Source organism: Apis laboriosa, unplaced genomic scaffold (genome assembly GCF_014066325.1).
Source record: "Apis laboriosa isolate Shangri-la unplaced genomic scaffold, ASM1406632v1 scaffold104_cov149, whole genome shotgun sequence".
Lineage (NCBI taxonomy): Eukaryota > Metazoa > Arthropoda > Insecta > Hymenoptera > Apidae > Apis > Apis laboriosa.
Window position 1 is genome coordinate 2,817,667 of NW_025220694.1, and position 27,762 is coordinate 2,845,428.

The 27,762-nt window shown below is 23.2% G+C and overlaps 2 protein-coding genes across 13 annotated transcripts; one reads left to right on the forward strand and one right to left on the reverse strand.

Moving 5' to 3' along the window:
• Window positions 1-928: 928 nt before the first annotated feature.
• On the reverse strand, window positions 929-26,795 carry LOC122716267 (intersectin-1). Of its 12 annotated transcripts, none has more exons than XM_043939383.1 (38): window positions 26,537-26,795; window positions 26,313-26,368; window positions 25,941-26,094; window positions 25,702-25,850; window positions 25,404-25,628; window positions 24,943-25,038; window positions 24,178-24,273; window positions 23,609-23,779; window positions 22,943-23,104; window positions 22,514-22,874; window positions 22,230-22,443; window positions 21,963-22,114; window positions 21,750-21,872; window positions 21,535-21,673; window positions 21,148-21,462; window positions 20,691-21,062; window positions 20,440-20,597; window positions 20,152-20,350; window positions 19,620-19,907; window positions 19,327-19,437; window positions 19,052-19,147; window positions 18,942-18,950; window positions 18,615-18,752; window positions 18,394-18,520; window positions 18,156-18,320; window positions 13,695-13,819; window positions 13,427-13,533; window positions 13,273-13,345; window positions 12,970-13,176; window positions 12,791-12,874; window positions 12,542-12,697; window positions 12,221-12,367; window positions 11,910-12,147; window positions 11,641-11,715; window positions 11,327-11,401; window positions 10,810-10,983; window positions 10,587-10,727; window positions 929-1,041 (listed from the first exon to the last, which is right to left on the reverse strand). In XM_043939383.1, the coding sequence occupies exons 2-38, from the start codon at window positions 26,332-26,334 to the stop codon at window positions 956-958; spliced, it is 5,730 nt and encodes a 1,909-aa protein (XP_043795318.1). In that variant the 5' UTR covers window positions 26,335-26,368; window positions 26,537-26,795; the 3' UTR covers window positions 929-955. The 12 variants fall into 12 exon arrangements, 11 of the variants coding, with proteins under 11 accessions (XP_043795318.1, XP_043795236.1, XP_043795151.1 ...); XM_043939301.1 differs by having other exon boundaries at window positions 999-1,138; window positions 22,514-22,862; XM_043939216.1 differs by having other exon boundaries at window positions 999-1,138.
• On the forward strand, window positions 1,172-9,223 carry LOC122716790. Its single transcript, XM_043940223.1, has 2 exons — window positions 1,172-1,242; window positions 5,200-9,223. The coding sequence occupies exon 2, from the start codon at window positions 5,214-5,216 to the stop codon at window positions 9,039-9,041; it is 3,828 nt and encodes a 1,275-aa protein (XP_043796158.1). The 5' UTR covers window positions 1,172-1,242; window positions 5,200-5,213; the 3' UTR covers window positions 9,042-9,223.
• Window positions 26,796-27,762: the final 967 nt, after the last annotated feature.

Sequence of the window (27,762 nt, forward strand, 5' to 3'; positions counted from 1 at the left end):
CTGGCACGTTGGCCGGCCCTGAACAACTGTAATGTGGGTCGTCGTCTAACTGTTCCACGTACCGTTCTGTAGACTCTGTGCCGTTCATTAGTCAAATTCAACTACTCTTCTTTCTTACCTCCTACCATCTAACCGTGAAATACGTTGAAATATATTATCTCTTTTCTGTCTTTCTTTTTCTTATTAATATATATAATATGTACATTAAAGTATCTTTCTATATTGATGTATTTAAAAAAATCTTAAAAAGTTTGTATTTATTTTTCATATTACATTTTTTTGATGAAAACAAATTTTTTTAATATAATTTATTAAATATATATAATTAATTAGTAAATCTTTTTTTCTTTTATTGAATTAAACAAATTAATTTTATTTTATAAAAATAAATTAAAAAAAAATATTAATTAAAAAATATAAAAAATGATTAGAATTTCACAAAGTTTATAATAAACATTAAAGAACCAAATTTATAATGATGATATTAAATGATATTTATAAATCAAGATTAACAAAAATATTTTAAGAAACTTATAACTTGATTATTTATAGAACTTAACAGAATTTATTTCTTATTTATTTAAAAATATATTATAGATTTAAATTTTTATCAATATCTAAAAATTTTCTTGTAAAATTTATATATTATTATTTTATATATCACTAATTTATATAATATCAATTTTTGAATTTTTTATAAAAAAATGAAAATTAGATTCTTTTTAAAATTTATATATCAGTCATCAATTTATTATAATACAATACAATATAATACAAGAATAATAAAATAAAATAAAAAAATAAAAGTTAATTTTTTACACAATCGAAGTCATCAAAATTCATTGATTCATTATACTTTCATTCTGAAGGAGAATCTTCCGAGATTTCGTTTCCTTCTTTAGATTTGTCCTATTCCTATAAAATACATTTCACGTTCCTTCATGTTTCCACCTCTTCATCTTATTGCTACCATCTCTGATGTCTTCTTGCTGTCACCTGGTCGTTGAAGCATCTCAGTCGATGTGTGACCTTCTACTAGAACTGCAAGTTTTCATGGTTTCGTCATATGTTTTACTCATCTTTGTCGGGTTCGTGATTTTAATTGTTTTCTTTGTGAGGGAAAACGGAAAGTGACGAACTGAAAGATAATTAGAGTTTATTTACATGGAGTTTTAAATGCTTGGGAACTCTGATTCTGAGATTAGTGGAAAACATCCACCTTCATTTTATTATTAGATTCAGGTATCATTTTTTAATTATAAATATTCATTATTTTTAAAATCTAAAACATTGAAAAAAAATATGTTAATTGATTAATTTTTTATTATATTTAATTTTTGAATTTAGTTAATTATGTTATATATCGTTTTTTTTCGTTATAATTTAAATAATTGCATTCTATCACATATTATGAAATATTATTTAAAAAATATCTTAAAAAATAATTATTTAAATACATATTTATTATATTTAAATATATAAATATGATAAAATTTACATAATATGTATATTTTAAATCATTTTAATTCATCTTTATGGAAGATTATAACTCTAAGGATTAATCTATATTTTTTAATTTTTTTTATAAATGTTTTTTTATAAATTCAATAAAATAATAGAAAATTACATTTAAAAAAAAGTTGTTTAATCAAACATTTTATAAAAAAAATTGAAATATTAAAAGTTATAAATTATATTTAAATAATAAATTTTGGTTGAAATTGCAATTGAAATTGTAAATCTTTTCATCATTAATTAAATTAGTTAGTGATGAGAATGAAGTGAATAGAATAATATTCCATGATTTTCTTATAAGCATAATATATAAAAATATATATAAATATATTATATATATATATTCTGCAATCATAGTACCGTTATATGTAATTAGGGCGAGTTTGCGGTATAAAACGTTACAAACTGTTTCACACAGAAGTATAAATATAATATAATTGCATTAAAATATATTAAAAAAATTAAGAAAACGATATTTTTTGCATTGCACTTTATTGTGAACAATTTAATTAAAAAATGAAATAGATTATTTGATTATTTAATATACTAATATTATTTTGTTTGAATAATAATTATAATTTTTAATCAAGAAATTATTGATAAAAAGAAACAAAAGATTCTTTGAAAAAAAAATAATAAAAAATTGAAAATAAATCTTTTTATTAAAATTAAAGATTTACAAATCATAGAATAATACTACAAATTCTAACAAAGATTCTGATTCTTAATTAAAAGCTTCATTAATTATAAACGGAAACAAAAAAAAATGATTAACAAAGAATTCTTTATTTTCAAAATAATTTATTGAAATCACAATAAATCATTCACAATAAGAAATACTATAAAAAAAAAAAGAAAAAAATATCAATAATAAATGTTATTACGATTATTGATGATAGAAAAACGAATGATTCACGGATTTGAAACAATTCTCGAGGATGAAACCCCGAAACCAAGACAGTTAAAGTAGGTCATTCCGATGAACAGTATATGCATTTGTTTTGTATACCAATATTAGTTACTGAGTTAGGAGGTAATCATGGTCACGAATATATTAGAGACAAATATTATAATCACAAAAGAATCTTAGATTTAAAACGGAATATAAAATTACTTCAATTCATTGAATCTATTTGTGTTCTTTTCTGCTATTCAACCAATAATAAAAATTATAAGATTCGTTTATTTTAACTCTTTTTATTCTAATTTGCTAATGTCTTTCTATAATTAGATCTTCGTAATGTTTAATATATTCAATAGTAAATTTTTTTTAGTAATACTTATGTCAATTATAATTTTTTAATTAGAAAAGAAACGAAAATCAATGAATCAATTGTGCACAAAATTGTGGATCAATTATGATATTTTATATTAAAATAATTTATAATTTATAAGTAGGATTATAAATAAAAGAGGGCAAAAGAATATATGAATTTTTATTTTAATTTTTGAAATTTTTTCAAACATGATTTTCTAGTTATTAGATTATAAAATTTAATATTTTGTAAACATATCACTGAAATAAAAAAAAATGATATATAATACTATATTAAATAAGAAAAGATACTTTTCATTAATAATCAAACAAAACAATTTTGAAAAATAATCATAAAAACATTTTAAAAAACAAATAAATATATATATATATATATATAGAATATTTTAAATTAAATTATATATATATATATATATATAATTTTAAATTTTAAATTAAAGTTTTAAATTTTTTAATTATCTGATCAAACTTGATCAAATAAAAATTTTTACCGTAAAAATTAATAATAAGTTTATAAATATTTTATTAAAAAGTTATAATAAAGGTGTAAAAATTTTTTTTGATTTAATAATATATTTATTATTATAAATATTATTATATTATATAATTATTATATAATTATATAATATTTATAATTATATTATATTATATAATTATAAATATTATTATAATATATAATGATTATTATATTATATTATATAACAATATATATAAGAAATATTATATTATTACAAAAAATGAATCAATTGAAATTGATTTTTTGGTCTTCTAGATTTTACAATTTTAGATTTATATTTATAGAAATATAATTTTAAATAAGAATGTTTATGAATCATAAATACATATGAATTAATTAAAATAATTAACAAAAATAAAAATTGCATTATGATAAAATTAAACAAAATTGGATTGAATTAGAATTTACAATAAATAAAATAATTCATTGATATCAAATAATAAAAATAAATAACTTTTCGAAAATATAGATATTTATGTATTTATATCATTTTATATCATTTTTTATTTTTTTCTAATAGTCTTCATTTTTCATTATAATTTTCTAGTAAAGCATTTATATTATTACGTAATATTTTTTTTTATTTGTAGAAATTGTTGAAATTTGAAAAGAATTTAAACAAAAATATTTATATTTTATATAAGAAATATCCTATATAATAATATTTATAATATATATTATTATATATATTATTAATAATGGTATATTACATATGCATAAAACATTTAATTATCATGTACATCCTTCGAAAGCGTATTCAATTACTTTAAGGGAATTTTCTCAAAACAACAGTTTGTCTGTGACAAAAATTCGTTCGAAAATACGAGTAACAAAATACTAATGCCAAATACTGATTATATAGAGATTGAAATTGTGTGGCACAATCTCGACAAAACTATTGGAATACCGAGAAAAATATGAAATAGAAAAAAAGAGAAAGAAGATGAAAAAATTCGTTATGGAACGTGATTCTGCTTCATAAAAAATGAAATATTCTGTCCTTCTTTATTATTATATTTAATATTGATAATATAATATTAAAAATTTTCTAATGGTTAAAGAGTTCATTAATTATTAAAAATTTAAAATAAATTTTTATTTTTATTTTCAAATTCTGATTATTATGATTATTAGAATTATTCGACTATTGTAATCATGACTATTATAATCATAATATTAATATTATTTTTCACATTATTAATAATTTATATAAATTAAATGATATTTAATAATAAATAATTATTTTTTTTATTATGATTTCCTGAAATGATATTTTATAAAGAAGAAAAGAAAGTATTTTTAAATTAAAGATTATTATTTTATTACACGAGTTTATTTACACGAGTGAACAGTTTTAATTAGTTAATTTTTATTTGTTCATGTTGTTCTTATTATAAAGAATGTCATGCAAATTCGCTGAAGCATTTATATAATAGTAATTTCGATAAGGATATGATGCGATAAATCAGTAACAAATCATACGGCATTATATATTTCAATCATCATATCAATCAATCATATTTATTAAATTATATTAAATACAAAATAAAGAATAGAATTCTTTTATACTTTATTATTGAATACACTGAAAATTGATAAGAACAACAAACATCTTGAATAATTTGAAGTTGTATATAGTTATAAGTTGTATAAATATAAGCAAAAAAAAAATTGAATAGATTTTGAAACATAATAATAGATTTTTAAACATAATAATAATTATTATTAAGAAATTCATTATTAAGAAATTATTAAAAAAATTCATTATTAAAAAAAAATTCAACACTCAAATTTTCCTCTTGTATAATAATATCTTCATCAATAATAATTATAATTATGATTAATATATAAAATTTTTTATTTTATTACACGATATGAAATTTGTTTTCAGATTTGTCGAAAACAATGCAATTTAATCCATGGAAACTGATGGTCATACTGATTTGTATAAATGGTGTATTGTCCGAATATTTGATGGGCGGTCACATAGATAACAATCCACCAAAATCTTTACTAGAAAAAACTGAATCTTCTCCGAATTTGGCAAGGACGGCACAGCTGGATGATCTTGACCTAGATCTTGTTAGGGAAGAGAGCACCGTTGCTCTTTCAACGTTAGACGAAGAAACGCCGCGTTATCACGTGCCATATCCTTTCGCCTTCAATGGTGGCAGGCCGTTCTCACTCGAAAAAGATCCTATTACCGGTAAGATTGATTTCGAGAAACCTGTCAAGGCTTTAAATTATACCAATCATTATCAAGAATTGAATAAAAATGAACAGATCAAGGATTTTTCAAAAGGAAACAGTTCTTATTTAATGAAAAAAAAAATGGAAAACAATAAGGAAACCGAGGATGTTAGTCCCAACGAAATTAATCCTTATTTACTTAATTTTCACGATTTTCTTAATCTTCCTATACAGTATTCTTCTGGTAAGTATGACAAAGACAAGTATCCATTGATATCAAGTTCTTATGCAAATACAAAAGTTCAGAGTGGATCGAATAGTTATAGTACCTATAATCATAAACCTTATCATGGAGAAACTGTAATATATTATTCTACTAAAAGACCATATATGTCTAAAGCAACTTCGATTACAACGATGACTACAACAATGACAATGACGACACTTAAACCAACATCATCGATTACACCTGATACTATTTCTACAACTTATAAACCTATCATAACTTCAACGCCAATGACAACCACTACTATCGCTACCACTACGACTTCTCCATCTACTATTACTTCAACTTCTATGAAGTTACCTGTTGTAACGACTTGGAAACCTTCAATTTCCACTCCTAAACAATTTGTTGATTATTTAGAGGATGATATTCTTCCTATAGAGAAACTTCAATCATCTATGTACAGTAATAATCATCAAGGATCAAATAATATAGTGCATCATAATCGAGATTCTCAAACAAAACTTCCTATAAAACACGAAGAATATATCAATAATTACGAAGATTATGATATTGGAAAAGAAGAAGAAGAAATAAAAGATTACGTTTCAATGAAAGAGACGACTAATGAAGTTATAAGAACTAGTACATTGCCTACTACGACATCCATTTCTAATATAACAATGATCACTGAAAAAAATTCAGAAATCATTCCCATGACAACTACAATAATAAACACATCAGTTCCATCATCCTCTGCAATCCATTTATCACCAATATCTCAGGAAAGCATTTTACAAAATAATTCATTACCATTTCAAGTTCCTTCTCTACGCCCAATAACATCCATGCCTTTAAATAATGAATATATGTCATTTGAAAATGATAATCAAAAACATGGCATTGCAGATAATATTATTATGAATCAGGGATATCATCCAAATACAATTATTAATCAAAAACCAACTGAAGAAATTCTTGTAGAAAGCACTAGTAACATATTGATACCACCTGATCAGGATATGGTATCTTTTGTCCTTGGAAATAGACAAAATGTTGAAGGTGGATATTATTCCCTAGGTACTGCGATTGGAGAGAATCCTTATAGTGGTTCCACCAAATTAGATTCCTCTTTTCGACCTCTCTACAATGCATCGCCAAATAAAAGTAATTATGATTCACAAACAGATTTTCAAGAAATAATTGGTTTACCGTTAATATCTGTATTGGAGAATAATTACACTTATGCTCAATCAAGACAACCTAATCCTACCGAAACTCAAAAATTAGCTAATGAAATAGAACCTTCTAAAACACAAAATTCATTTATAAAGGATACTATATTTCTAGAAGAGTCAGAAGATAAAAAGAATGATAAAGATATTAATCATATAGTATTCCCTAAGGATGAATCTATACAATCAATCGAAGATCATATCATTGTTAAAAACGAAGCTAATGAAATAAAATCTTCTTCCACAACATTAAAACCTGTAAGAATGGGTCCTCTAATTTCAAATGAAGAACACTTGCCACAACTTTCAGAAAATTTGACTCCACCAGCTGAACAATCAAAGTTACCTTCACAGTTTTATTATCACTACAATTATGGAGATCTTATAGTAAAGCCTGATCATCTTAGACCTCAAAGATTACCATCTCGTGGAAAATCACCATCACCATCTCCTACTCTTCTTTCAGAATTCATAGGAAAAAGAAGACGCCCTTATTCTCCCGATTCTACTTTACCAAATATTCTCCCACAATTTCGTCCAAATGCTAAGACATCTCATGGGCATCGTGGATCAGAAATCATTGGAACAATTTCAGCTGGTCAAACTTATTCTACTAGAGTAAGACAATCTATTCAATCTTATCCTTCAACCAGGAGACCTTTACTTTCAGCTCCATTTTATCTTCAGAGATTAAATCCTCCTCCTCCTCCTCCTCCAATTCATACTGTTAGATTTGGTACAAAAATTGAAAATGCAATATCTTCTCGAGATACGGATTCTACAATTAAGAGGTTTCGTCTTCCATCGGTATTAATTACTTCAAGAGCAGAAGATATTAAATTGGCTCATCGATTAACTAATCAAAAATTACGATTGGAAGAAGAAGAACGGTCAGAACGTTATTCAGAAGAATCACTTCCGCCAAAGCCTCCTTTATTTCTCAAGAGAAGAACAGCGGATTCACCGCACGTAGCTACTCTTCAAATGATTCAACAGCATAGGGAATTCGAAGAAGATATTACAGAATCAAATTTACCAATGAATTTACCAAATATAGATGATGAATCGGATAGAATAATGATTGATCAAAATGCAGATGGAAGGAAACTTGAAAATCATGAAACAATGGCTAAGTCACCAATTTATGTAGTTTATCCTGTTAATACTGCTGTAAATATTCATCCTGATGATTCTAGAGAAAAAGACGAAAGTGTGGTAGTTGGAACGAGAGGTCCTCATCGACCGCTTCCTCCAGAAACATTACTCCAGGACAATGAGAATCATCAAGAAATGGATCAAGAAATAAAACTTTCTATTCATAATGGATTTAATAAACGTCCAGTTATGTCAGATTTTCCATATCCTTTAGAACGTCCTGATCCTTCTATTCTTATTAATGGAATGAGAGAAACGCCATTATTGGTGCCCAGTGATCAACGACAAGAAGAAAATCCTGTGCAGCGACAAGAAGAAAATACCGAAGAAAAAGATGAAAAAGATTCTAACGTAAATATCATACCATATCTACAGGACTTTGTACCTTTTCCACCGAAGAAAAACGATGTGATTTCAACTACTCTTCATCGTCTACCAGCCTTATCTTCTTCTACGCCAATTGCTTATGTTTATACTCCAACAGTGCAATCTTCTCATCATTTAGATGTAGATATACGAGATGAAAAAAATTCTGAAATTGATAAAAATCAAAAACTTATTTTGTTGCCATCCCAACAACCTTCTAGTTCTTCTAGCTCTGCACCATCTCCACAAAACTTTATGCCGCCATTTGTAGCAAGTATCAGTGCAGAAAAACCTTCAAAAAATAGTTGGAGCGTTGTTGCGATGGAATCTACTATTAATAGAAAATCAGATGATAATTCTTCTATATTAAATGTAGAAGAGATACAGACAGAAAAAACAGAATTTGATGCCGAAAATTTTAAACCACAAATGTTTGGTGGTTTCAAACCAATTTATGAATTCCCAACGCAAAATGAGAATCATTCAAAACATAAAGAATCTAATGACTTGAAAACAGAAGTGAATACATATGCCCACGAATCTGCCAATTCAACAGTTTGATGACAAAATATATTTATCATATAGAAAAATATACTAATTGAATGAAGATAAATTTTGAATACACTACTGTCTTATTTTAAGCAAACCGGAACCGAATTTTATCAACTTGTATGCAAGAAAGAATTTAGAAATTCTTTTTCTAAGATAATAGGATAAAGAAATAAAATAAGAACATGATACTGTATTTTTTTATTTAAAATTTATTTTCATGAAGATCAATAAGTAGAGAATAGCAATAAAATAAAATTGTAAACTTGTAATTAACTTGTAAGATAAAATTTCAATCAGAGTATAAGATATCATTATATTTTGTGAATCATTATACTCTTCTTGATAATACTATTTTTCCAAAAAAAAAAAAATTTTTTTTCTTAATAATTTTTAATAACTTAAAATTTTAAAGTAATGCTAAGGGGAACATTATTTTAAAAAGGGATTTAAATATCTTTAAAATCTTTGAAATCTACGCATCGATAGGATATATTATTGTCTTCAGAAAATTGAATTAAATCTAAATATAATCTTTATAATAATAATATATTCTGGATCATTGAATTTAATGATGGATTGGATGCAATGAAGTGCAAGCAATTCAATTAAGTTTAATTTAAATTATTTTTAAAAATTAAATGAAACATTATTTTTAATGATGTAATATTAAAAAATTATCTTGTATTTAAAAATTTTATTATATGTGTTTACACTACTTTGCACTACTTGCACTACTTGTAATCTATTTAATTATGATTATCACCTAAAGCATTTATTATATTAAAAAATTATTATAATTATATTAATTTAATATAAACATCTATTTTATAGATAGCCTATATAATAATTTTATAAAATTTATTTTGTTAAATTAAAAATTATCATATTTTGTATATTTAATTCACATATTATATGTGTTATTATAGATTTTTATTTACAAGTCAATATATACTATGATCAAAATCATATATTAAGCATTTAATTAAATAAATTATTTTCTTTAAATTATTTATTGTATCTGATTTATTTATATTAATACCTATCTAAATGCTTTATATTTTGTATAATATATATTTAATATAAATGCTATCTTGTTATATTATTACTATTAATTTTACAATAAAACAATAAAAATAATACTGTAGATTAACAAGAATATAAATAATTAATCTCTAAGGAAGACTAATAATTAAAGTGATTGGACAAGCTTTATATATATGAAAAAATAAAAATATATATATATTTTCTTGTAAATCAATACCAAAATTATTAGTCTTGAATGATTAAGACAATGCATTACATATTATAAACTTTTCGAAAATACAATAAAATATAATAAATATGAAATATAAAAATCAATTATTTTATGCTTCTATAATTATTAAATTTATAATTATTAAAATTACTTAATTGCATTTAGGTAAGAAATTTTTTTATAAGTAATCATATGAAAAATTTTGTTGACAATAATAATTATAACTTTACATCATTATAATTTAATATGTAAATATGAATATTATTATGAATAAACAATTTAATTCATTTATTGATTACCAAAGAGTCGTAAGTCCAATTTTAATACAACGTTGCCTTTTTCGACTTCATGTAATCGTATTCGTTTTTGTATTGGTCCACAAGAATCCTTGCTATCTCGCATTACATCAGCAACTCTTATTTCTGCTCGTCCAAGAAATTCTATAATAATATTTAAATAATTTTTTTATTCAGAAATCATTAAAATTACATTTAATTAATTTATTTGTGAAATTAATTTTACCATCTGGACTATAATAGCCTTTATCAAAAACTGTAATACACAATGTATCTTCATGTAAATCTTTAACTTGGAATTGCATTGATGTATCCCACAAAGGACAATCAGTTCCTGATACAATACCTGTTCTTTGTTCTTGCGAACCCATACTAACTTTACAAAATGTATTACATTTTCCTATATAATTAGATTTTTTTGTTAGAATTATAATTATTATAATATATAAAAATAAATATAATTCCAATTAGAATAATTATAGTATTTATATTATTAATGAAGCAAAAATTATATGCATAAAGTAAATTGCAGTTGCATGGCTTTTAAAATTAATATGTGAATAATTAATGTTATTAAGTTTTTATTATTATTAGATATTAAATCATCTATAATTAAGAGAAATAATTTCTTTTAAATTTAACTACAAACAAATTACATGCAAAATGATTATGAAAGAAAAAAATATATATATGTCCATCCATGGATTGAATCTGAAAATTTGCATGCAAATAAAATATTTTACCTTTCTTTAATATAACTAAATCTTCAGCTTCCATAATTACTAATTGAAGTTTACCTTGAACTGGTCTTCTGCAAACTATAATCATGCCAAATTTTTGTTACTAAAATAATGTTGCATAGATAGAATATATATATATATATATTCTATTATAATTATAATATAAATAATTTTTAATGATTTTGTAGACGATTTTATTTTATTTGTTTTTATAATATACTTATATCAAAATAATAAATAGCGCCAAGCAACCACACAAGCAATTAAAAAGCACATGCATAAAAAAACAAATAATTTAAGCATAAGCGTTCACTTACCTATTATTGTCTTTAAATTGAAACCTTCAAGCACTGTAACAAGAATTCTCCCACAAGCTCCAAATTGCGCCTGCTCTATTTACTCATACACATTTACATATTACTATATATCAAATTTATTATAAATGTTTCATAAATATATATTATAGAATATTATAAAATATTTATATCATTCACTATTACAATAATAATAAAACAAGAACAAATACAAAATATTTTATATCTCAAATTTTTAATTTTTAAAAATAATGAGAATAAATATAACTTACTTGATCTTTGTTTTTGCAAACGTGATTTTTCATTCTCCATAAATATTTTTTTTGCTTCTATAATTCTTTTAATCCATAATGAACATTCACTTGAGGTGGGTGCTAATAATATTATTGGTTTTTTGTGATCTCTTAATCTGAGTATTTTAGAGTTTTCTGTACCTTCGTTGAAACTTAAATTAATATTACCATTTGTCTCTGAATCACCCAAAAAAAATAACTCGTTTAAGAATATTGGCTATAAAAAAAAAAATATTTCAGTTAATATTATTATATTATTAATATGATAATTTATTTATATTATAGAATACCTTTCTATACATCTTAAATTTTTGATTTTCATTTCTCTCAAATGAAAATTGTTGTCCATTGGATAAAAATCTTTTGGTAAATATTGGTTGAGCAAATAATAAAAAGTCGTTTGTAAGAAATCCAACAAGTTCTTTTCCACTTTTTGCCTTAAAAAAAAAAAAAAAAAAAAAAAAAAAAAAAAATATGAAAATTATAATATGAAACTTAATATTATAAAATTAATATATGAATTAAAATATAAAGATATAATATAAAAAAAATATAATCTTTTTTAAAATTATCTAGATTTTCTAAGATTATATAATCTAGATTTTATATACCTTATGAAGTATACTAAAATGAAGAAGTTTTCGTGGACCTAAAGAATTGGTTAAAGAATTAAAAATAAGTTGTTCTTCAAGACCATCACAAGCTACATGTGTTTGAAGCCATTCTAATCTATCACTATTTTCTTTTTCTCTAACTCCTTCATTTACCTACATAAAAAATAAATAAAAAATAAATGTTATAATATATTTTTTTTTAATTTTTTCTAAATTATTCAAAAATCAATATTTCCAGAATATTACTTGAGTACAAAATTCTTCTGCTTTGGTTAATGCTTCTTGAAGATATTGTCTATCAGGATGATTAATTGGAGTATGCTGCAAAATCTAAAATGATTAGAATAAATTAATATAATATTTATTTATTTATATATATTTTTATATATATAAATAATAAAGTTAAAAACATGAAAAATAGATACTTTGCTAATAATAAGGGGATACTTTGTTATTCTTTGCATTGGTTTTATGAGGAAAGAACTCAAAGGCATTCCTTTTGTGCGTGGATCTTGTTGACAAATTTGAGCAACTTTAACAAATTCCGGTACAGTTTCGGTCAATCTTTGAAGATATACAGCAGCAGATATCTGACAGCTACAAAATCTTATGTATGCTGACATTCTAGGAATCTAAAATATAAAAATTTTGTATATATAAAATTTTATATAATTTATAAATATGAATCTATAAAATAAAATCAGTTATAAAAAATTAAAGAAATTTACATTTTCACATAAAATATCTCCAATCATTCTTACAATCCCATTTTCGCTATTATCTCGTCGTATTCGTAATGTTCTGAAAAAATTTATCATATAAGTGATTTTAATTGACATTGTATATATATTTTTTTGAATAAAATATTTTGCGAAATATTACCTCAAAAAATTATCATTACATGCAATAATATCTCTCCAGTTAACAAATATTTTATCTACTTCATCCATTGTTAAAACTAAACTTTCAATAAGAGGTTTTTCAAATACCTGTGAAAAAATTTTTATTTTTTAAAGTATAAATTACATATGTATACTACTATACTATAATTCTATAATCTATATATATATAGATTATAGAATTATAGTATAATAAAATTAATAATAATAAAATAATAATTAATAATATTTAATAATATATTTTAGAGTACCTCATGAACAAGCCTCATATCTTCTATATATGCTTGTTCAGTCATGATAAGTTCTTTAATGTATTCTTGTCGTTTTCTTTCCATGGAATCCAATCCAGCCATTAAGTCAGTTATCATCTCATTAACTACACATAAAATGTATGTAAAAACTTCTTTCAATCTTTCTTTGTTTTTCTAAAAAAAATTTACTTTAATTTTAGATAAATTATTTTAAAGAAAAAAATTATATTTAAATTTTGATAATAAAATTTTATAAAAATTATTGAAATAAAACGTTAAAATCATAAAATATTCTAACAAAGATTTAAGTCATTACTGAATTACTCACTAATAAACAATTTGTATACACAATATTTTACAACAGACAAATACTTTATTTCAATCAGTAATTTTGTGAACATGTCTGTATATTATGTATGGATATGTGTACATATGTATAAGAACAGCATGTATATGCATGTGAAAAATTTCAAATATATTCACATGAAGTGTGAACAAAAGCTGTAATAGATATAGAATGATTAAAACCTGTTCACACTCATACAGTGCTCTTCATTCAAAATATATCGCATACAATTTGAGATTCATAATGAGATTCGATATTACAACAAACAATATTGATATTTTGTAAATAGTAACAATCTTAAGAATATAATACTACATAAGTATTTTTTATCTAAGAATATCCAGTTGCATAACTTGCTTTACACATTGTCAACATGTTAGATAAAGAGTATAAGATTATTAGCGCATCTAGAATATTTAATATTAAGCACACAATATTTAATTTCACAATCAAGCATATTTATACACTTTTTCTTGCAAAGAGTTATATAGAATCTGTAAAAGGATTAATTAGTATATAAATATGCTGATTTGCTGTGCGCTTTTACGATAATTCAAAACTAGTTATTCCATCAAATTCCTGAATGATCCAATGGAATGGATAAACATAATGCATTCAATGATTTTTTAAAATAAATATTTTATATTGTTTCACAAAATTTATATATAAAATTTTAAATACTAAAAAGTAATATAGAAATACTTAAAAAATTTATTTTATAAAAAAATTTTAATAAAAAATAGTATCATTTTGAAATAATAACATTTAAGTATCTTAGTATGAAACTTCGTAAAATTAAAAACAATAATGTGATAATAATAAATATAAAAAATAAATCTATAATTAAATATAATGTATAACATATTTTTATAATGATATTTAGATATCTTAAGTTGTATAAATTAATTTACTCAAGGATAAATTGATGGAAAAACTGGTTCAATATAACATTAACTTAATAGATCATTCCCACCAATGATATAATAATTATCTAATTTATGATTATTAATAATGAATAATAATGAGTTAGGCTCTATAATAAAAGGCTATGAAGAAGGAGCATATCATCTTCTATTATGTTATCAGACAAATCAAAAGAAAACAAATATATAATTGTATGTATGTATATATATATATAAATATACACATACACACATGTATACATACATATACACATGTATAAAATATATATAGAATAAATAAATAGGAACAACAAATTTGGTTAAACTTATTGAAGTTAAAAGAGATATTTGCATTCTCTTTGTGAATATTATGCACAATATTAAATATATTTTTTTTTGATCTTTATTTTTATTTATAGAATTTTAAATTAAAAAAGATTTAAGAAAAAAATTAGACTACATAATCCTTAAAAAATTTTGAGATTACTCAAATATATTGTAATAAAATCTTTATCTATCTACAGAAAAAAAAATGAAATATTTAAAATTATGATTTAACAACTCCTTTTCTTTTTACTGAGAAGATAAGCAGGAAAATAATTCATTTTATTTCATTATTTTTGTTCTAGGCCTCGGCAATATAATTGTACAAACCATCTGTATTGTACACCAAATAATATAATGCTAATAAAAAAAAAAAAAAACAGGCAGTATTAAAATATTTTAAAAGATTTTTTTCAAAAACTTCAATTATAAAAATTAGATAGTATAGATATAGTATAAATATAGAATAGTAATTGAATTTATATATATAATTTTTATTAATGTAACACTTTAAGCCCAATATTGAATAATTTGAATAATTTGATAATGTTTTATATTTTTACTTACAAATAGTTGTTCAAGTAGATAAAGTATGAATGTTTTAAATATAGAATAATATGAATGTTGAATAAATATTTCAATATTTATTGTCTTTGCTCTAGCAAAAAGTGCTTTTATTCTATTATGTCATTGAATATAATTATTTTTGTTATTTTCTTTTTTGGGCTAAATGTGTTAATATAAACAAAAAATATTATATTGTTCTCTAAAACAAACTTTTTAAACAATTATATGTTATTTTATACTTTTATTTGAAATATTAATTACTGAATATTAATTAATTAATAAATTTATTTCAAATAAACATAAAAATCATATTTATAATAATTTTGAAGCTCTGTCCAGAATTAAAATAGAAACTTGAGATAGAATTTGGTGCACATGTCAGATGATTGTAATAACATATTAATTAGCTATTCAATATTTAGCGTTTTTTTATACGAATATATTATATAAATACTGCGCAATATTAATTCCGCGTTTGTAATCCATATATAGAGATTCAACAGTTTAAAGAATAATGGTCATTAAGATATATGGTAACAATTTGAATGACAATGAAAATAAAGGACCAAATAAGATCCCTGACCAGAAAAAAAAGACTCATAATTTAGAGTAATATAAAAACAAAGAATCAACTCTGAGTCTTTCTTTTCTTTTTCTCTTTTCATTTTTATGCTCACTGTCTCCACCGATGAGACTTGTTGGTTGTCTTGTTCAATGTAGGGACTGCTATCATTCTTATTGCACTTGAGACGTTTTTATTTTAGCCTGCAATGCTGCGGTGCTGCTCTGCTATCCTTTATGCTGCACGTTAAGCAAGGCGAAAGATAATAATTAGTAAAAGAATTCTTTCGAAATATTGTAGGCAAATGCATTTATCATAATCATTTCAAATTCAAATTGCTTGAAGTAACTATTTCGTTTTATATATATACTATTTTCAGTATTAAATTTTCACAGTTTATAAAATTATAATACATTTAAAATAATAAAATAAAATAATTATACGTTTAATAAAAATTATATAAATAAATAACGATTATTTATTTATGATTAATATATTATTGATATTATTTTTGATTATTATAATCATTATATTTATAAGTCTTTATATGTATTTATTAAATGAAATATTTTTCTTTAATGTACATTTAAATTTTTTATTATAATTAATTTTATAATATTTTTAATCTAAAATAAGAAACAAATTAAACTATATATTGAAAAATATATAATATTAAATAACGTTATAATAATATATAAAATCTTAATATATATAATATATAATAATATATAATTTATATATATAATTATATATATTATTATATATATATATTTTATAATAATATTTTATCAATATTTTACTATTGAAACGAAGTAGCTACCTCAAACGGACAGACGGACGGACGGACGGACAGACGGACAGGCAGGCATGCAGGCAGACAGGCAGGCTATATAATAGAGAAAATATGTTTCTCAATTGATTCCGCAAGAAATTAACGTTAAATAGACCAGAAATAAAACGATTATAATATAACGATTATAATATAAATGTACCGCTTTTCAAGCTAAAGTATTAAATTTTAATGCAGACATATCAGAGCAGAAAGCAGACATAACATAGTTTGTGAATTATAATTAAAGAAATATTTTCATATAATTTTATTATTAATTAACATTTAGTTCTAAATCATGAACGATGAAAATCAAATAATATTTATATCTTAACAAGGAAGTATATCGAAATATTTGATAACTATCCTATTTATGTTTATAATTTTTAGCTAATTTCAAATGAATGTTATACTCAAACATATAATTTATTATTTTGAATATAAATATTATTTAAATAAATATAACATATATTTATGATAAAATCTATATTTATCTAAAAATAAATTTTATCAAAATCTTAACTAAAAATACATTTTTATAATAAACAAAAAATTATATAATATTAAAATATACATATTAAATACATTTGATTGATAAAGCAATATTTGAAAAACTATTTTATCTGGTCCTATTAAACGACCGTCGTATTAAATTATAAATTGCCTTATTAAATTTTTAAAAATTTTATATTTTTGTTAAATCGATTTATATTTTATAATAATAGGAAAAATCTAAACCTGACGGTCGTCCGTCTATCCGTGCAATTAAAATTAATATATAATTAATAATTATGTTTATTATTTTACATAAATTTTATTATGTTAATATGTTATAAAATTGTTTCAAAATTATTTTTTTATAAAAACTTATGATAGACAAATATTTTAAATTCTCTAAAATAAAATTTTTAAAATAAAAAAATTTACTTACACATAGAAGATACATAATTACTGGGAAAAACACCAGACATTCCGTTTAATTCGCCTTTCCACCATGCTGCTTCGTCTTTTGCAAGTACGGTAATAACATCACCTTTTTCGAAACTTAATTCATCTTCATTTTGTGCTTGATACGGATATAATGCCATAACGCGCTCTATATATAAAATGAATTATTATATTTTTTATTATATTTAATGTAAATAATATCAAAAATAAAAAATACTTACCAACATTTGGATCTGTAGGAGAGTCTTGATATCCATGAGAAACAGGTGTACTTCGATTACTACTACTAGTTAAAGGTTTAACATAAGATGCTGGGAACCAACCAATTTGTCTTTTTTTACCACGTGCCTAAACAAAATAAAAATACTATAATTATTGAAAAATTAATTATTTTATTATAATGAATATACACATATCCATAATAAAGAATAAATTAACATACTTGTAATTCTCCTTCCCACCAACCACTATCTGTCTTTTTACGGATCATTATTAATTGTCCTTTTTGTAAATTTAATTGTTCAGAACTAGTAGCTTCATAAGGTGCAATGACTTGTACAATTTCAGGTTTTCTTCCTCTCTATTAAAAGAAGAACAAAAATAAATTTTTACTATTATATATATATATATATAATATATTTTATAAATAATTAAAAATTATTTAATATCTAATATATATAATTAATATTTTATTTACAAAACTATAACATAGATATTAAACTATATATTAACATATTTAGCAGATACATTTTTTTAATAAATAAAGTACCTTATAATACTGCGATAACAGGACATCAGCAATAAAAAAGGAACAATTAAATCTCATTAAATATTAATATAATACTATTAAATTATATATATATATTAATTTTAAATTACCTGTTGTGCAGCCATTGCAGTAAAATCTGGCAATTCTGCTCTATCTTCTGCAGCTGCTCTTTCATCTTCGAGCTGCTCAGAGGTTTCCTCTGTTTGCTAAATACAGGACATATATATACATCTAGCTTTAATATATCTATAAAATAATCATTAATATTTAAATCTATTAAGCTTTTTAAAATATAATTTTTAAATAACAATTTTTTATAATAAACAGAAAATATATTTTCGAAATAGCTGTGAAGTAGAAGTATTAAAATCAAAACATTACGAACCAATATTGTTTGGTTGACCGAAGTACTTATTTCATAATTATTTGTGATTGTATCCCCAATTGTTGTCGTAATTGTAGTTGTTTCAGATACATTAGTAATTACAGAGGCACCCTGAATGTTATAAAAAATATATAAAATTTCAAAACATTTGTATTATATATTTATATGTTTTATTATATTATAAGTTAATATTAATAATATTATATTATATTAAGTCATATTACTTTCTATACTGGAATTCAAATTATTCAAATTTTACTTAATAAATTAAAAAAAAGAAATCTATATTTTACTTGGTCTGGAATATCGCATTTTTCTACATAATTGGCAGGAAAAATTCCATTTCTATCTCCTATACTGCCTGTCCACCAATCACCTTCCTTCTTAGTAACTAATATAACTTCTCCTTGATTAAAAGTTAAATCTCCAGTTTCCGTAGAAACATATGGATATAACGCTACGTAATATTCATTAAGATCATCAACTATTGCTGTGTTTTGATTAACAGCAATTTCTTTCACATAAGATTTTGGGAACCATCCTTTAACTCCGTTATTGGATATGCCATGCCACCAATCACCCTAAGATATTAAAAAGAAAGTTTTATTATATATATATAATATTATTTTTATAATTTATATATATATTTATAATTTTTATAAATATATATTTATATAATAATATATTTAAATATATTAATATAATTAAATATAATAATATATTTTTATAATTTATATATATATATATTATATTTAATATATAAATTAATTATATTGTTAATTGTAATTATATACTATTTATATATATATATATATTTATACTAACTTGCTGTTCATCAACTTTAATGATATCTCCCTTCTCAAAAGGAAGATGTTGATCCATTGTAGGATGATAATAATATAAAGTTGTTACTTGTATATCACATATTGTGCCTAATCCCAAAGTAGGTATAAGAGGTTCGACAGAAGGAGGTTCATCAAGTGATCCCGCGTCAGATACGTTTTCAGGGACTTCAGCAATTCCTCTAATAATAATTATAATAAAATAAAAATAATAATGAATTATAAGTTTCTTTTTTTTAAATAAAACGCGATTTTAGTTTAATTAACTAACTCTAATGTTCTCTTCTCCATACTATCTTGTTGTACGAAAGCATTATCATTTGTGGTTCCAGTATCTATTGGTTCTACATAAGATTCAGGGAACCAACCAGTATGACCACGAATTTCACCTGCCATCCATCCTGGTTCTGCGTTTTGAACGGGTGGTACCTATATATTATGTATTAAAAAAATAATTTAATTTTTATTTCATTCTTCTTATTTCTGTTTTAATGTATGGATATATTTATGTAATAATAATACCAAAATAATATCACCAGGTTGAAAAGATATTTCATCTTGATTTCTAGCTACAAATTCATATAAAGCTCTATATTTCATAACTCCTGGAGTAGTTTCTTCCACTGTATTAGTTGTAGTCGTATCATTAACAGGCCAAGCAGAATCATTAATTGTTGCTGAAGTATCATTCCAAGCACTATCACCCCATGCAGAAGTTGTATAATCAGTACCAGCACCGCTATCACTACTTGCTCTGAGTTCTAAAACTTTTAATTTTTTGTCTTCGAAAGTTACATAAAGATTCTTACAATCAGTTATTAAAGTTTCCAATTGTGTTTTAATATCTTGGAGCTGGCCATTATTATTTTCTATATCAGCCATTTTAGCATCAATCTATAAATATTAATTTCATATACAAAAATTATAATATTTTTATTGTATATAATATATAATATATATATTGATACAATTATTATACCTGTTGCTGTAAATCAGCAATTTTATCTTTCATTTGTTTTAAAGTAATTTGTTTGTTATCAAAAGCCATTTTGATAGCTTCTTGACCTGCTGATTCTATAGCTGTATTTAATTTGTTCTTTGCTTCAATCCGAGCTTTTTCTTGGCTCAAAGCTAATAATCTTTGATTTTGTTCTCGGAGTTTATTTTTTAAAGCAGCCATTTCTTGTAATTGTGCATCACGTGTTGATCGCATTCCATCAATAGTTGATTTCACACCAGATACACCTACTCGAGTATCACAAATTTTTTGCGATAGTTCCTTCACTTTATCATTCTTAATCATAAAAAAAAATTATATAAATATTAATTATTTTTTTTAAATATTAGTTATTTCTTTAATACTTACAAGTGTTCCTAACTCAATAGTTAATGTTTGATTTTTTGCTTTTAATTTAAGTAATACATCTTGTTCTTTTTGTCTCTGAGCTTGAAGTTCTTGAGATTTCTGTTTTTCCCATTCTAATTGTCGTTGTCTCTCCATTTCTCTATTAAAAAAATTAATTAATATTACAAGATATTTTTAATGATTCAAATTTATATAGAAAAATTTCGCTTATGTACTTTCGCGCTGCTTCTCTTTGTTCTTGAGCTCGTTTTCGTTGTTCTTCTTTTTCTTGCTCAATTTCTTTTTGTCTTTGCATTTGTTTCTCAATTTCTGCTTGTCTTCGTCTTTCTTGCTCTAATCTGTATAATATTTGTTTTAAGTTAAAGTAATAGATTAATAAAATTTATATAAACTTTTATTTATATAATCTTCAACAAACATTTACTTACCTAATTTTTTCTTGTTTTTCAGCTTCTTCTCTTTCTTTCCGTTCGCGTTCTTCTTGTTCTTTACGCTGAATTTCTAATAAAGCTTTACGTCTCCGCTCTAGTTCCGCTTGTCCTTTTTCAAAGTTTTCTTTTCGCTTATCTTCAAAAGAAGTCTTTAAGAAAAATAATTAATAAATAATATGTAATATGCGTATTATAATATTATAGTATCAACATATTTATAGTATTAACATATTTATTTAAATATAAGAGAAAACGTGAAATTACCTGTGGCATACCTGCTGACGGATCTACATTTTCTGTACCACTTTGTGAAAGTGTTAAGCTACTTTGTCGTTGACGCCTGAATGCAGGTGGAATAAGTTCAATTGGTAGTGTATTAGGTATTTTTTCACCAATTTTAGCTATATCACATAAATGCATTGCTAATACAAATTCATCACAACTCAAACGACCATCTGAATCCATATCCGCTAATGCCCTAAACATATATATATTAGAAATTTTAAAAATCTTTTAATAATTTTATATCTGCTATTAGATTATTATACCATATTTGTGCCAACATTTGTTGGGGTAATTGTGACTGCACCATAATATTTCTAGCTTGAGGACCTGAGAGAAATCCAGATCGTGTCCTATCCCAAGTATTAAACAACTGAGTATACTTTAATTTTGTTTGATGAGGTACTGCCCATTCTACAGATTGTGGGGAACCTACTGAATGTTGACTATGTTGTGAATCAACTGAGCCAACTCTATCTATACTTGGTGGACGTGCAATTGTACTTAATGGTGTACTTGTAGATACTGGTGTTTGAGCAATTACACCATTTACTAATGTACCATTTGTTGTGGTTGCAGATACTAGAGGTAAACCTACAACTGGGGGAGTGGATACTACACCAGTTCCTTAAAAAATGTGTAATAATTATAATAAAATAGAATATTTTACAATTAAAAATTTAAATTATACATACCACTAGATATTGGTGCAATTGATGGTACTATAGAACCACCTGTTACTGAAACAACCATAGCAGTACATAATGATTGTATAGGCATTGTTTGTCCCATACCAAAAGCAGCAATTGGCGTTGGATTTGTATTTAAAGGTGCAATTGGTGCTACTGTAGGTATACCTGTTCCAAATATATTATGTAAACATTTAAATAAAATATGCTCTCTTATATATACATGAATGATATTAAAAATATTATTCAATGAAAAATAATTTAATTATTAATGATTAGTTAATATAATACACATATTGATTAATACTATAAAAAAATAAAATAATTGTAAAAATATTTTTTAAATTAAAACTTTAAGAGAACTTAAAAGAATTATAACAAAATTAAAATTTAAGAATATCATTAAAAATATTTAATTCATAATTTATTATAAATTAAAGAAATATAATAAAATTATATTTTCTACAAAATTTATTCAATAAAATATACCTGAAAACTCAAGATCGAGTAAATCTGTAAAAAAAAAAAAAAAAAAAGAATAAATCTTCATTGACAAATTAATCGACATTTTAATTTAAATATATCTATAATGGAAAGTTAAAGTCTAAATAAATATCAAAAAAATAATGAATAAATAATACATATATAAAAAGAACATATATGTAGTTTTACCTATAGCAGATGCATTCATTGGTTGTACAGATTGACCTGAAGGAACTACGGTTGTTCCAGAAACAGATGGAACTTTTACTGGTGAAATTCCAGCAGCAACAGGGCTATTAGGAAACGAAGATGCAGCAGGTTTTGCTGGTAGACCACTGATAACAGGTGAGAAATTTGCTCCTAAAAATATATAATTCCACTTATAAAAAAAAAAATTATTAAAAATTTTTTAATAATTTTTTAAATAAGAATATATAAAATAAAAATATAATATATAAGATCAAAGCCAAAATTAAGAAATAAAACAAATTATAGTTACAATTGAAAAGCTTAGCAATAAAGATAAAATTAACTTATAACTAAACATTTCAAATAAAAATATATGTATTTAACATAATTTGAAGTTTTATTGTAATGTATTTCGAAGATGTCTGTTGGCAATAATGTATATAAAAAGGAATCATTTCTTTTATATTAAAATTTAAATATATTGGAAACTACTTAAATTTACATGCAATCTTATTCATTCTTCCAAAATAAATCTAATTCTGAAATTTCATTTATATTTTGAAACATACCGATATTTGTGGGTGGTGCAGGTCTTTGAGGAGGACCACCACCAGAAGTAGTGGTAATAGTAGTAGTAGTGGTAGTACTTGTGGAAGGCACGATTCCTTTTTTTTGCAGCACAAATATTTATATTATTGTATAAGTGTGCATGGAAATATATGTAAATGGAAAATAGTAGAGTATGAAAAATAGTAGTGTATATATAATTAATAAACAAAGCTATTATATGTGTATATATATATATATATATATATATATATATAATATATAAGATCAAATTATATATATACACGCGCGCGCGTGCGTGTGTATAATAATTAAATAAAAATGTAGACATAGAAAAAAAGCATAGAAATATATTCTTCAATATATATATTGATTTTTTATAATAAATAACATAAAATATAATATAATATCATTTTAATGATATTGTATATGTTATATTTATATGTTAAAATAAAAAGTATGTATTTTTTACATTATAGAATCTAGTATGTCTTATTTTAATAAATATTCATGTCTTATAGGATACATAAAATACATCATAATATTGATAATTGAATATAATACAATATAAACAATTATTTTAGGATATATAAAAATATATCTTTCATGCAATAATTAATTCAATGTATGTAGCACAGCATATCATATTATATAACTGATCATGTCATTCAATAAAAGAAAAAAATTGTCTTAAAAAATTAATAAATTTTAAAAATAGTATGAAATAGAACAAAATTCAAATATAAACATCCACTTCTTTAACATACCCACAGAGGGTGGTGCAGGTCGAGCAGGTGGCTTTGACCCTGTGTAAGTTGTGGCATGTGTAGTGGCAGCCACATTCTGTTTACTTTGTCGTGATGCTGTGTAGTATGATGCATAAGTAAAATAATGCTAAATATTGCTGTGCATTTATTATAATGTTATTAAAATGTTTTTTTTATTATAATAATCATAAGAATTATAGTTAAAATAAACTTTATAAAAACTTTATTGTTTTATATAAGTTATATAACTTTATTATTATAATATAATTGTAAAATCAAATAAGACATGATTATATTTGTTGTGAAATAAAATATTTAACATTAACGTAAGGATTTTTATGAATCTTATGAAAATTTTTTTGTCATATTTCTTTCATCAAATTTCTTTTATCATATATATGATTATCATATCATGACTATTTATTTATTAATATTAGACATAAAATTCTAAATATAATTACCTGGTAAAGTCATTGGTGAAACAGGTCTAATAGTATGTCCTGGTAATGGTCCATTCGTAGATGAAGGTGCTATAAGAGGACGAGGAACAGATCCTATAGACATTCCACCAATCAAAGGCTGTACTGGAACTTGTGATGGACCAGATAAATTTACTAATGAAGCTACATTATTCTGTGATGGAATATTAACAGCTCCATTTGTTAAATTTGTAATATTAGTATCATCTAAACATTAAAAAATAAAAATCATAATTATTAATTGAAATATTTTTAATTATTTACTAATTTTTATACTTACTGGCCGAAAATGACTTTATACTTTGTATTAAAGTTGACGGCAAAGTCTTAGGAATTTCAAAGCCTCGTAATTTCAAATTAATTAATTTACATGCAATACTAAATTCATTTATATCCATTTTTCCATCTGAATCTGTATCTGATAAAGCCCTATATAATATTCTTACATTATATACATGATAATATTTTATGATATTAAAAATTTATGATATTAAATATTACAACAAAAAATATTAATACCATATTTGTCCAAGAATGACAGGTGGAAGCTGAGATTTAAGCAAAAATTCTTTTGCTTGCTCTCCAGTAACAATACCATTGATTGGTTTTAGAGAATCAAATTGCTCTCTATATCTTGCACGTTCTCTAGGTTGGATTGTCCAAGGGTCCATACCTAAAAGAATTTTTATTCTATATTCAAAATATTCAAAAAAATATTTTTTTCTGAATGAAAATAATAGTATTTATGAAATAATTAATTATTTAAATTACAAAATTCATAAAATCGAAAATTAATAACAACTTATATTTTTTTCTTGTAAACAGTTACTGTCAATCTAATAAATAAGAATATGTTTGTCAAAATTGCATACAGAAAAAAAATTGACTTACTCGGAGTTTGAGGGGTGGCCATTTTTATTCACCCGTAGGTGACTATCGAATCAAATCTACAATAACAAAAATTGTAATTTTCACGGAAATTTTCTAAAAAAATTAAGGGAACTATTTGTAATTTCAAGGTTATGTTACGACAATCAAACATAACGATAAGTCAATATATATCTCTCAAAAGAAGAAATGTCAAAACGGTATTAATTTAATGTCAATTTACTCACGGATAAACCTAATTAACTGAATAAGAACAAGTTCGTCGAGTAAAATTGATCGACACTCTAACGCACACGTATAAGAACTAGATTTTTTTTTACATCAGTTACATAAACATACGACAGTGAATCGCTTTTTTTATTTGCAAGTAGTTTTTTAAAAAATTATTAAAAGAAATTCATAGTTGCATATCGTTATCCTTTAAATAATCCTTTTACGAGAAATCATAAAAAATCTCTTAAATGATAATACCGACGATACGCGGGTCGGCCCACACTGACGTATATACGTCACTTTCACGATTTCGGTTATTTCCGGAAATCTTCGGAAAGAATCGATAGATTGTCCGAAACTATTTCGTTCATCTTCGATAGAGATCGCTATTTCCACAACTCTTAATTCAAATTTTCTATATTTATTTATAATATAATAAAACAGATTATATATGTTACTTAATGAAAATTCTTTAAAAGAAATATAAATCTAATTGACTATTTATATATATATATATATATATATATATATATATAATATAATACATAGACAGAACAATTATAAAAATTGTATATTTGTAAATTGTATATAGAAAATTTCACATTTAGATAAATATATCGTACATATACTTATTGGTAATAACGCATAATAGAAACATAAGGGAATTTTCTACATCGATGTGTGAAAGAATTTTTCAATAGTACATAATATGTAAGATATAACATGATAATATATTATTATATCATGATTAATATCATAAAGACATTTTTGTGAAATTTTTTATATTCCTACTTTTTTATGTTTGAAATAATATAGTTTTATGTATATGATTATTTCTTTGTGCATAATTATTGATCGTAGGACAATTTTAATTTCGTCGGATCAAAAATTTAAAGTTTTTGATGTTATTGTTATTATTATTATTAAAACATTTTTAGTTGTTTTTTGAGTTTATAAATAACAATATATTTAGAACTATATATGTATATATAAAATATTCATATAGCATGCAGTATATATATTTATTTTATAATAATTTATTGTAAATCTGTTATTATATAAAATAATTATAAAATTATTGCACTTAAATTTGTTATTAAAATAATGAATTTTTTTATATTCATTATATAATAGAGTACTTATTCATATTAAAAACATCATAATTGAAATTAAAGAATAAATTCATCTAATAAAATAATATAATATTTTACTAATAACTTCAAGTAAAAAACAATTAAGT